We start from the raw sequence: 13,526 nt of genomic DNA on the forward strand, positions 1-13,526 counted from the left end.
GACAATTCAATCAAAATCTTTATTCCAAAAGTAAATATGATTTTATCTTTGGAGGAGGTGGTCAGTTTATACAGGAAATAGTTCAGTCTCGATGAGGACAATTCCTGCTTGATTTCTCATTACATGCAGCATTAGTTGATGGTAGGGATGCTACAATTGGCTTCAGCAGTTCAGGCTATAGACAAAATACTCACTGCCCAAAAACTGCTGCAGCAAGTAGATATCCGTCACAAATTGGGCCATTCAACAGCAGAATTTCCTGAGCTAATTGTCAGATTTAGGAGCTTAAGTAAAATTATGAGATAGGGAAAGTTCTACAATAGCATTTTTTTTTCTCCCTGCCTGTTCCCCCAACCTTTTCCCTGATCTGAAAGAAATTTTTGTGGATGCCAGTTGCCCACCAGTATTTGATTTTTTTAAAATCTTGGAATGTAGGCAATACCAGCATTTGTTGCCCATCCCTAATTCCCTTGAGATTGTGAACTGCCTTTTTGAATCACTGCAGTCCATGATAGATAAATTTTTGAACAGTAAAGGAATCAAGGGCTATGGTGAGAGAGTTGGTAAGTAGAGCTGAGTCCGCAAAAAGATCAGCCATGATCTTAGTGAATGGCAGAGCAGACTCGAGGGTTCAGATAGCCTACTCCTGCTTCTAGTTCTTATGTTTATGTGGTTCAGATACACTTAGACAGTGCTGCTGAGAAGGGAGTTCCAGGATTTTTTCAATGAAATAACAATGGCAATCGATTTGAGATGGTATGCAAGTTGGAGGATATTGCAGCGCAATGTTTAGGTCTTACAACTATGCAGTGGTGGTGGAGGAAATAAATGAGGCAGTGGTTAGAGTGCTGATCAAGCAGGTCTCATTGGTTGATACTGAGGATCTGGAATCTTGTTGGAGCTGCACTCATTCAGGAAAATGTTGTATATTCCAGCCCTTGTAGCTCAAGTATTTATGTGGCTAATCCAGTTAAGTTACTGATCAATGCTGACCAATGAATATCAAAGGAAGGTGGTTAAATTTGTCCTGTTGAGGATGGTCATTGCACAGCACAGATTTTACTTGCCTATCAGCCCAAGCTTGAATGTTGTCCAGGTTTACTGCATATGGGCATGGATTGTTTCAATAGCTGAGGAGTTGTGCATGGGACTAAAACATTAAGTAGGCATCAGCAAATATCCCCACTTCTGGCTTGATGGAGGAAAGATAAAGGTAATTGATGAAATTGAAACAGCTCAAGATGGTTGGTCCTAGCATACTGCCATGTATACATTTGCAGCAGCTTCCAACAATCATTGGTGGGGAACCCCCCCAACTCCTTCCCCTCCACCCACCTCCGATTCCCATGGATCAATTTTGCCAAGGATTCTTGATGCCACATTCAGAAACACTGCTTTGGTGTCAAGTGGCAGTGGCTTTTCACCTCTCTTCTGGAATTTAATTATTTTGCCCATTTTTAGACTAAAGCTGTAATGAAGCCTGGAGCTGAATTGTCATGGTGAAACCCAGATTGAGCATCAGCGAGCAGGTTGTTACTGAGCAACTGGTGCTTGATACCACTGTTGATGATGATATCTTCAATCACTTTGTTCATAACTGATTGGGTGGTAATTGGCCAGTTTTATTTTATCCTGCTGTTTGTGGATAGACCATATCCAGGCAAATTTCTACATTGTTGAAAAAATGCCAGTAGTGTCGCTGTACTAGGGGCATGGCTTGTTCTGGAGCAGGAGTGGGAGAAAAAGACATCCACATGATGTTCATTATTCATCTGTCATTTCTTCTTGTATTGCAAGGACAACTTTAGGTGTAATCAAAGGGAACTTCAAGAGCTAGCCTCTAATATGTGTTGAACATTTGGTGTAACTGATGCAATTTGTCCAACAACTTTCACTCCACGTTTAAAACAGAAAAGTTAAACTTTACACGAAGTAGCCTGGTTTGTTCTTGAAACATGATTACTGAATGTTTATTTTAAACCAATATAAAACACAAGCAAACAATCCATTTGCAGTGAGTGTCAAAGGCAATACATCAGCAATTTCATACCATAAAGTGCATTTTAATCTAACTTGCCAGCTTTTTGTATCAATAATCTGTACTCTAATATATCATGAGTTATTACAGTTCTATTGTAAAAGTTTTAAACCTTTACAGCTTTAAGTGATTTTTAAAAATTTGTTGGTATTAAACCATGAACCCCAAATAATTAGCTGTTTAATTATGGTGGATTATTTTCAACTCCAACGCTATACGATTATATTTGTTTTTAAACAAAAAGACTGGAAAAAAAATAAAGGGAATACTGCCACACTGCTCTCACTACAATTCAGTAAGGCTCATGCTTGCTTATTGAAGTGATTAACTTCACATTTTATACATTGGTTAGCTTCTTATCTCCAATGCATCATTGCTTGAAATGCACTATTTTCTGATACGCTATCTTTCAAAAACTACAATCAGTATATTAACAAAACATTTTCAGCATTGTATTTATAAAGTAGGTAGATGTACCTGGTCCAATGTTTGCAGTATAGGTTTGATCACATACAAGCATCAGTTTAGAGCACTTGGCACTAAAATGGATCTCAAATAAGTCCTAGTGACAGTCTTGCCCTCAGTTTTGTAGCTTTAACATTTTCTATTAAGAAATCTATCGTCACATTCTAAATTTTTTCCATTAAATGAGGGGCTATCTGTGGCGCAAAATTCTCACCAGAAGACAGGTGTCCCCACCAGACTGCGAGAGAAGTGACGAGTGAAATTAAGTTTCCTTCGGATCATGAGGTACTTTGTTCTCTACAGTGTCATCTTAGTCTTTGTGGGCACAGAACTTCATGTCACCAAACGCTTAATCTATGTTTTCATTAAATTGCCTACATCTCTCATTTTTGATGTGAACAGATATTATCAGCATTTTAATTTAATGAGGCAACAGCAACTGGGACTTTTCCCAAACTCCAGATCAACAGAAGTTCAATGGGAAAGCAAACTTTCAAGCGCAAATGAGATCAAGTTACCTGCTTCAAGGGCAATAACTGCTCTTGTTCACTTGGATCAGTTTGGGCACACTTGGTTCTTCCTATGTGCTTATTCAAGAAGAAAATAAGCTCAAAGTGAACTGCTGCATTCATGTAATTGAGCTCCTTGGCACAGAATCTTGAATGCGGTACACAACATTAAACTTAGAACATGATGCAAACTTAGATCATAAAGGAAAATGGAAAGCAAGAGAAAAACATGATTATTTACAATCGTTTAAGTTATCTAGCATATTATGCCTCTATTATTTTAAACAAATCTAAAATCTATTGTTGGTGTACAACTGTATAAGATAAATGCAACTGGTACATGGTTCACCTGAAACAATCTTAAAGTAAACCTGGGAACCTTCATTTCTTTTAACAATTGCATTCACATTAACTAAACACATCAGGCTGGCAAACAGTCAATACCAATTGTTTAGCACATCCTTTTTGATTGTAAAAGGTACATTTGATGGTTGTCACTGCATTTAAAAGGGTAATGAATGACCAATGTTCTTCCCAGGGCCCAAAATCACTGGATGGTCCAAAATTTTCTTACAACTTCAACATCTTTCAGATTAAGGAACGATCAGAAACAAAGATTTTTCTTCATAATTTGTGACAAGTGTTTACAGATACCAAAGTGCATTTTGACATGGAAGCTTTTGTTTATGGAAAAGGCTTCAAAAAGCTACCCAAATATTCCCAGGGAGAACAGTGGATTCACCATTTTGATTCATATCTATTAGTAGCACCAAGATATATTACAGATTGGCTTCAAATTACACACTTATTCCTGATTCATTATTAAGATGGTCACTGTTAGGCAGGTTTCGTTTCCGAGGTGAAAATTAGTTTCTTATATAAACCGTATCAAATTTGTTTTTAAAAAACGGCAGTTATAACAAACAAAAATTGGTCAGTTTGTCAACCTCCAACATGTGAATTATTGGCAACTTGAAAACAAAACAAAACAGAAAATAAAAAATAGCGACTTTGGTTTACAAAGGTCTTTTGTGGATCAAGAAGCTTGTTCAGTTACTGCAGGTCCTTGTCTGGGGATTGCTGGTACAAGGACAGACTGACAATGGCCACTAACAACGTAACCAAGCCAGTTAATAGTTGCTGGAACCAGACACAGCGGTTGATCTGCTCCTCTAGTCGCCTATTAGATGCCACTAATTTGGTTATCTGTTAAAACAAAAATGCAATATTGAAGACGAAATAATAATAAATCATAATTATGATTTAATGCAGAAATCACAATGAAATCATATAGAGGCTATTCATCAACATACAAACTACAAAAAGTCGCAAAACCTTAAATACAATCAACTGATCACAGAACTAGTGGGCTGAGATATAAAAAAACATTTGTAACATCCTGCTTCCATTAGCAAAAGTCCGAACATATCAACAAGACAATTGCAATAGACCAGATAAATGCATAGTGGTCCATTTTGACAGGCCAAATGGGATGAAGGAGTACAATATAAAGGGAAAGACTCTTAGTACTGTAGAGGATCAGAAGGACCTTGGGGTCTGGGTCCATAGGACTCTAAAATCAGCCCCACAGGTGGAGGAGGTGGTTAAGAAGGCGTATGGTGTGCTGGCCTTTATCAATCGAGGGATTGAGTTTAGGAGTCTGGGGATAATGATGCAGCTATATAAGACCCTCATCAGACCCCACTTGAAGTACGGTGCTCAGTTCTGGTCACCTCATTACAGGAAGGATGTGGAAAAGATTGAAAGGGTGCAGAGGAGATTTACAAGGATGTGGCCTGGATTGAGTGGCATGCCTTATGAGGATAGGCTGAGGGAGCTCGGTCTTTTCTCCTTGGAGAGATGTAGGATGAGATGAGACCTAATAGAGGTGTAGAAGACGTTGAGAGGCATAGATCGGGTGGACTCTGAGGCTTTTTCCCAGGGTGGAAATGGCTGCTACGAGAGGACACAGGTTTAAGGTGCTGGGGGGGTAGGTACAGGGGTAATGTTAGGAGGAAGGTTTTCACAGAGGGTGGTGGGCGAGTGGAATTGGCTGCCGTCAGTGGTGGTGGAGGCAAACTCAATAGGGACTTTTAAGAGACTCCTGGGTGAGTACATGGGACTTAATAGGATGGAGGGTTATAGGTAGGCCTAAAAGGTAGGGATATGTTCGGCACAACTTGTGGGGCTGAAGGGCCTGTTTTGTGCTGTAGTTTTTCTATGTTTCTACCACATTTGATTGTAGTCTATAGAATGGACTATTGTACACGAGAAACCTTTGAAAATCGTAAAACTATTTTGCCACGCCTAAACGTAGCTTCTACTGTCCGGAGGATATTGCACTGACTAACCCTATTTTGGCAATTATTGACTACCTAATTCAGTAGTGTTGGAAAAACTGGAGATAGTTGATGCTTTCTGGAGGTTGAGACTGAAGTACAGCATTGGAGTAGAAAGAAGCTTGCCCCACAGTTGTGCTGCCACACAGTGTGTGCTTGAAGGCAACACTAAAAGAAAGGCAAACAAGACCTCTCCCGTAACTATACAAATAAAAGACGGGAGGGTGGGGCAGTGTGGGAGAATCAGGGTGGAACCAGGACTGGAAGATTACAGCTTTGGGGATAAGTTGAACAAGTTGGAGCTTTTTCCATTAGAAAAAAATAGACCAAGAGGTTAGATCATTAAAATTATGAATGGGAATGGGCAGGAAAAAGTATTTCCATGTGGTTACCAATAAATCCAATAGCGAAATAAGGAAAAGTGTTTGTTCAGAGTGTGGTTACAATTGAGAATCTGCTATCACAGGAAGTGCTGAAGCAAATTCCTTTGGGGCTTTCAAAAGGAAACTAGGTGCGTGTGAGAGTAAAAGGAAAAGAAAGATATGCTGAAAGACTGAGGGGTAATGGGAGGAGACTGATGGTGAGCATAAACACCGGCACACGTTAGTTGAGCCAAATGGCCTGTTTTTATACTTTATATTCAGTCTAATTTTATATAATTAACTGCACTGAAAACACATTACTGGGCACTCTCATGTTTACCGTTTGTGGGATTTTATTGCACACAAGAGTTACTTCATCTGTCTGCAATAATGATTAAAATTCAAAATTAACTCGCTGTAAAACACTTTGGGATGTCCTGAGGACATGAAAGGTGATTAAGTGAAATATTTAAAATCATATTTAACAGAGAACCTATTGCTTTCCTTCAACATATTTTGTCATCATTAAATTCACTCCTGCCCAGACCATATTGTCTATATTGCATGCAAGTCACCAATGCTGCTCTAGATTGGTGATAGACATCCTTATGTTTCCTGGTGCAACAATGCACCCAATTTCATTATGAAGTACTCATAACTCTAATCATGTAAACCGAGCAAGGGTCTTGTAGTAGGAGAATTTTATTCCTGTATTGGAGAGCTGAAGATATGTCATTTCAAATCTTGTCTCGCACACAGTACACAGCTGGTACCAGCTTTCCCTGGCAGGGTCCCAGATGTTGATCTTCAGATTTTCCACAGCAGCAACTCCTTATCAGCAGAGCAACAGTGTAGTGCAAATGTAAACATGATGGTAGTTCTCCAGAGAAACAGCAAGAGGTTACATAAGTCAGTAAAATCTCCTTTAAGATGTGTACATACATCGGTTTTGTTCTATTTTCCGACTGTTTCATATTCGAAGGACCAGTGCTGCATAGTCTCAGCATTGTTCTTCAAAATATTCGTTGTACCAATTAAGAGCATAAATGTTGTCCAAGATAACAACATTTACAATGACATTTAAAGCTCAAGACGTGTAATCGCTTGTAGCTTCACAAGAATTAGTTTTGTAATATAAATCACACTAGCATTCTCTTGAAAAGTAAAATTGAGCCAATATGTTTCATTTATCGTGAGGTGAGGAAGGGTTTACGCTCAAAACATTAATCGGCATTCTTCTTCAGTTGTTGCTCCAAGTCCTACTGTGCACTTTCAACATTTTCTCTGTTCACAATTGCAGCACTTACAATTTGCCCAAATATATATTCAATCAAATGCTTTATAGGAGGACGAGAAGTAAAGACAACCGGAGACTTTAGCTTCAGGTGTTCATAGCTTGTTCTTCAACCCCCCCACCCTTACCCACTCCACCGGAGCCTGGGATATTTGAGACAGGATTCTAAATCATATTACATTTACCCACTCTTCCACCATGATTAAAATTGAAAAAGGATACAAGATATGACAGTCCTTGGCCTTGTGCAAACGAGTATGAGTACTGTCATAAATGGAAAGTAGAAAAAAAATACAGATGCCAAATATCTTAAACAAAACAGAAAATGCTAGCAACATTCAGCAACTGTGGACAGAACAGGTAAGTTATGCTTAGGCATAATTCTTCTGGACACATTTGTTAAAGGATTAAACTTAAAATGGGAACTTGCTTGTGCAATTCAGATATCTGCTGAGCCCTTCCAACATTTTCTGCTTTTAACTTAATTGCTATATTACACATGCATTTAAAAAGTCAATAATTTGAATATAAACACTTTAATTACAGGAGTACTACAAACTTAGAGAATGTAGAAGGAAAAGACCAAGGTGGAGGAGGTGTTCCACAGTTTTGAGGGAATGGAAATTACACTGAACATATTGTCTTGATTTTAACAGAGTAAGAGATGCAAGGGGAATAAAGCAGTTATAATGGTGGAACTGGAGCTCAAATAAATAAAACTAGTTTAAAAAGTATCTCCAGAAGTGCAAGAGCTGCACTAGAACAGGAGCAAGTATTGACTAAAGTTCAGATTTACAGAGACTAGAACAGAAATTTTGGTAACAAAAAAGAGACTGAAAGCATCTCAAGAGGCAGCTGAAGCAAAGAAGATCTACTTGTGTTCACAGAACAAACTGAAGCCAAGAACTTCTGTGGACAAGGTGTTGCTTTCTGTGACAAATGATGCCCCAAAAATACTGGTAAAAATCCAAGCAGGTAAAGCAAAATTTGACTCATTTGGTTATTGCCATCTAAATGGACAGTGTAGGTGAATAAAATTAGTCCCCATTTAGAGTACTGCGTGTAGTTCCTGGCATTGGGTTTTAACATTTAAAACAGACTGTGAAGGGTGATGTTAGGAAACGGTCATGGAAATCTGGAACATTCTCCCTCAAAAAGCTGTTGAGACAAGGTCAATTGAAAATTTTAAAAATGGAGAAGATTTTTGTTTGGCAAGGAAATTATAGATTTACAGAACAAGGGCAGATAAATTGAGTTAAGATTAGCCATGACCTAACTGAATAATGGAACAAGCATGAGGGGCTAAATGGCCTACTCTGGTTCCTATGAACAAGGAAACAAGTGAGGACGTAAATGGAAAAGCAAGTGAGAATATCTTAAATCCAGAGATTGAATCTTCACAATTACATGAGCTGCAGAAGTCAATTGTTATTAAAAAGCAGACAGACAGTCAGTGGTGGAAAATGTGAAAATCCGTTTGATTAGTTTCCTGTATGGAGAATGGAATATAAATCCAACATTTTTTTTTGTAGAGGATTAGTTCAAACTGATTGCTTACCGACCTTCGAATGCAAATCCTCTTGGCAGTAACCAACTGCATATCCTTTAATGGAATTCTCTTTGGCAGCATTAGTAGCCTTATAACTTTCTACAACATGGCACCTCAGTCTGGAAAGGAGAAAATAATTATTCCTTTGGTGTTAGTATCTAAAATGGTAAACTCTCAAAATTAAGATCAAATGAGGTTCAGATTGTTTCAAGAAATGTGCTACTGGAAATTGATGCTCAATAGTATGTTACAATTTAGAGAAACCTAAAAATAAAACAAGGTTGAAGTGTTAACATTGCTTCTTTCACATTTGGCAAAAGCTATTACAAGCTTACAATATTCTCCTTCTCCCAACTCAGCTTTCTAACATTTCAGGATTACAAAAGCAGAATGTGCTACCTGGTTGTTTGGTAGAAATTATACATCTTAATTTATGGAATTTCAGTTGAAGTCCAAACACAGCAGCTGCAGTTGAATATCTGCATGCATGCACGCACATATACACGGCGAAGGAGAGCAGGCATGTATGAAAGTGTGGTCACAGATCAAACCAGCAAACTAAAAGTGATCTAACAAATAATCCGGCATGACAAGATATGGATGACAAATTGTTTGAATTCAAACATGGCTTATTCTCATCCCCTTAAAAGTTTTCACTCCTACTTCAAAATGTTAATGATTTTACTTGCTATTTAACTATTTATGCCATGAATACCTAGTGCATGTTGAGAGCAGGCTAATGCTTTGATATTTGATCAGTTGGATGTTCAGTCTACTGCTGCTGCAATCTTAACTAATCATTTTGGCTCAAAAATCTCAGGATTTCCTCGTGATGAAACATAGTGTACAACAGATATCTTTATTCTAACAATTTCCTGTTCCATCCATATGTCCCATATTCTCTTTTTTGTAAATGTCTGCAGTAAAGGAAAGGGAGTACAGCTGTTGTAAGATTTAATCAGGATGCTTAATTGCATTCCCCATAACCTTTAAATAACGCAGTACTCTAAATGGGGACTAATTTTATTCACATACACTGTCTATTTAGATGGCAATAACCTTTAAAGCTCGGCACAACATCGTGGGCCAAAGGGCCTGTTCTGTGCTGTACTGTTCTATGTTCTATGTAACACTGACTGAATTTAAGGTAACTGGATTATCTTTAAGATGTGAAGTTTTAAACTGCATATTTTTAATTCTCCTTTAATATTTCAAATATATTTGCAGTTTGAAACCAAGAAAATGTCGTGAACAACTTTTGAAAAATTACATAACTCCGATTAGCTGCTTAAGATACGCGGTTACAGAATGTTAATGCTGTGAATTTGGATAAACTCAATAGAAACAGTGTGGATCATCTTTACATTATTTCTTTGTGAGTTTCCCATGTTGGCGCGGAAGGTTGAAAGAATACCTGTGGAAATCCCAGGCCTCTTCGGTTAAGTTAGTCAATATCATGTAATATAGACAATTTTGGACCCTGGAGGCCAACATAATGCATACATTATATTAACACAAAAGTAAAATATTGCAAATGTTGGAAATCTTAAAATAAAACACAAAATAGGGCGGCACGGTAGCACAGTAGGGCGGCACGGTAGCACAGTGGTTAGCACTGCTGCTTCACAGCTCCAGGGACCTGGGTTCGATTCCCGGCTTGGGTCACTGTCTGTGTGGAGTTTGCACATTCTCCTCGTGTCTGCGTGGGTTTCCTCCGGGTGCTCCGGTTTCCTCCCACAGTCCAAAGATGTGCGGGTTAGGTTGATTGGCCATGCTAAAATTGCCCTTAGTGTCCTGGGATGCATAGGTTAGAGGGATTAGCGGGTAAATATGTAGGGATATGGGGGTAGGGCCTAGGTGGGATCGTGGTCGGTGCAGACTCGATGGGCCGAATGGCCTCTTTCTGTGCTGTAGGGATTCTAAGATTCTAAGAAAATGCTGGGACTATCTAGCAGTTCAGGCAACATCTGTGGAGAGAAACAGCATTGTTTCAGGTCAATGAGCTTTCATCAGGATGGTCAACAACCTGAAACTTTAACTCTGTTTCTCTGCACAGATGCTGCCTGACCTGCTGAGTATTTCTAGCATTTTCTTTTTATACATTTTATTAATTTTCATCCAGAGCGTGTAACATGAACACAGCGATGAAAATCTACAGGGACAGAAGTTTCAACTTTTTGAACCATCTATACACACACACACACACAAAAAGATTTATGCAAAACCCCAATTGTTCAGAAGTTTACAAATTGTGTTTGCGTTCAGATAATTAGAACAACGTGCATGAAATAGCTTTACAAAACTACAACAGGGAATGTGTAAAGCCCCAAATAGCTCAATAATGTCCTGATCATCAAAAACTTTACTCTTCTACAATTCAAAATGGAAATCAAGTGCAACTTCACCAGTACAAAATGATTTTCAAATATATTAAGCTTCAACATTCTGGATAGAATAAAAACTGAATTTACTGCAGCTGGCAAATACACAACCTTTTGCACAGTAATTTGGACATCAACATGCTTTAAAGGACATCAGGGACCCTGTGGTGAACAGGGAATGTAACTGCATGCCCCCTCAAATAGACTGAACAATTATTTGTGAGCCATATGAGAGTCTAAACCAGGAGGTATAGGTTACAAATTGAATTTCATGTCAAATGAATCAGTGGGAAAGAAAAATTGGAATGAGAAAGAGAAAAAGTAAACAACTTTTATCAACAACTATTAAAATCTGAATGAATGAGACTCATTAATTGCAAATGTTAATATTCAGTGCAGAAAGGCAACTGGTAATTAAGACTAATCGCACCTTTGGTAAGGAAACATTAACTTTCTGCAACAATTTTAGTTTGTATCTATGATACAAGTGGAAGAATTTCACACCATTCAATACATTTGAATGAGACAGCCAGACGATGAGATATCATTTTGTGTAGCATATAGAGTAGCATTATTCATCCACATCCATTATTCAGCCCGGACAGTAACTTTTGGATTTGACTTCAACTATGCATCTGTTTCATGCAACAAGTGGCTAGGATTTGGAGAATGATTCAAAAGTAGTTTTAGACAGAAACTAGTTCAAGGAAAAAAAATTGGATAATGGAGGAAAAAAAAAGTATGGATATGGGGAAAAACGGAGTGGGACTAACTGGACTGCTCTTTAAAAGAGCTGCAGATTTGATGGGCTGAATGATTTCCTTCTGTGCTGTACTATTCTACGAAATCTATGAGAACCTGAACTTGCTGTCGGATTTGCACAAGAATAATGGTAAATGGTTTGCCTCACCAATATTTTTACGGTAAATTCAGGTTCATAATTCATCTTAAATTGAGACCTCTCCAAGTTTAAACTTTGGCCTCATTCCAAGAGATTCAGCGTACTCTCATTGCTGTGACATTCCAACAGTGTTGAATCTCACTATAATTTAAATACAGATTGCCATTTTTAATTACACTCCCCACACTTAAGTGGCTTTTCATCCAAGCATGTTCCTCAAATAATATGCCATTTATTTAAACAGTCACACACACAAACAACAATTTAGTGGAAGTGTCATATTCATTAGAGTGTACGTTGATTATAGTGAACGATCACAAAATAAAATACAGTTTGCTCCTGATAGTTGAATGAGACTTTTCACATGAAGAATGGAATTATCCAAAAATCTGAATTAGGCAAATTTAAGTAACATAGCCAAAAAAATGTTCAAACCTTGAATGATCAGATCATTAAAATTTAGAGTAGACAGAATTGACTTGATTAACAGAGGAATTATTAACTCCAAACTGCAGTGGCAAACATTGCAGTTTGGAGTTAATAGTTAATACAAGTGTTATAGTTAATACAAGTTGATTTTGCCAAGAGTTTAAATTTAAAAGAGAACATTTTCACCTGATAACAAATGTTGCTTTGTTAAGTTCCACTGCCAGGCTGTTCAGGTTCTGAGTGTAACATGAATTTCTGGCTTTATCATTATGTAAATACATTGCATTTTGAGGCCTGTTTTAACACTGATGTAACCGGCAACAGGCTCATGTAACTCATCAGCCAATCTCCTATACCGGTTCACTTGAGGCTGCACAAGCACTGAGAACCGGGAATAGCTGACAGTTCAATCTCAGTGAGAGGCTGCTTTGCACATCCTACTAAATTAGCAGCAACATAGCAGTTCCCTTTGAAAAAGTCTGGCAATGCATCAAACTGAATGATGACCCATCTCAACCCAGCCAGAAATATCACACCACCAAGCAAGAGATTAAGGGTGTTTTTTGGCCTCTCTGTTACTGCTCTAAGCTGTGAGGGGAACATTTTTGACATCGGCAGCCAGGACACAGCAGGATGCTATTACAGAGTGGTAAAGAACACAGTAACAGCTCGGTTCTTAGTTAGGAGTTTACAGCTCAAGACTGTAAATCATTTGCCAGTTTGACAAAGAATCCACAACATTATCAGGTTTGGGAAATAGGGGAAGTTGTATTATGTTTTCACTGCCTTTTTACTGAGAGCAAAAACAAAACGTATAACTTGAAGCCAGGAGGTAGCATTTTTGCCAATCCAGATTTGTATTTGTGTATCATTGCATTCAGTGTATTTCAATTACAATGGTACAAACAACAGTGAGCGCTGTTAATTCCTCTGATTGGTGTAGAACATTCAGATTCCCAAGACCATTTCCCATTGCTATCAACTGGGAGCTGAAGCTCATTACTGAACATTGGCAAGTACCAGGAGAAGCAACAAAAAACACTTCAGATCATGAAGTAAGATGTCATACATACAAGATTATGGAAGTGATTCTCCCATCTCGCTGCGCTGTTTTTTAATGCAGCGGGCCAGGAGACTCCAGCGGTGGCCAATTCATGCTGGATGTCCAGGCCTTAAACACATCTCCCAGTGCCGGATTTCTGGCGCTGTCAGCTCCACACCAGAAATCGGCAGAGCTGCATAATACATGCAGCATTATA

The 13,526-nt window shown here is 38.3% G+C and overlaps 1 protein-coding gene across 2 annotated transcripts in view; it reads right to left on the reverse strand.

Moving 5' to 3' along the window:
- Positions 1-1,916: 1,916 nt before the first annotated feature.
- mospd2 (motile sperm domain containing 2) overlaps positions 1,917-13,526 on the reverse strand; it is an 86,050-nt gene continuing 74,440 nt past the window's right edge. The window contains exons 14-15 of one of the 2 annotated variants that reach the window (XM_078232405.1): positions 8,566-8,675; positions 1,917-4,218 (exon numbers count right to left, since the gene is read on the reverse strand). In XM_078232405.1, coding sequence (XP_078088531.1) covers positions 4,196-4,218; positions 8,566-8,675 — 133 coding nt within the window. In that variant the 3' untranslated portion in view covers positions 1,917-4,195. The remainder of the gene's footprint in view (positions 4,219-8,565; positions 8,676-13,526) is intronic. The other variant, XM_078232406.1, reaches the window with a different exon arrangement.

This window comes from Mustelus asterias, chromosome 17 (genome assembly GCF_964213995.1).
Source record: "Mustelus asterias chromosome 17, sMusAst1.hap1.1, whole genome shotgun sequence".
In the NCBI taxonomy this organism is placed as follows: domain Eukaryota; kingdom Metazoa; phylum Chordata; class Chondrichthyes; order Carcharhiniformes; family Triakidae; genus Mustelus; species Mustelus asterias.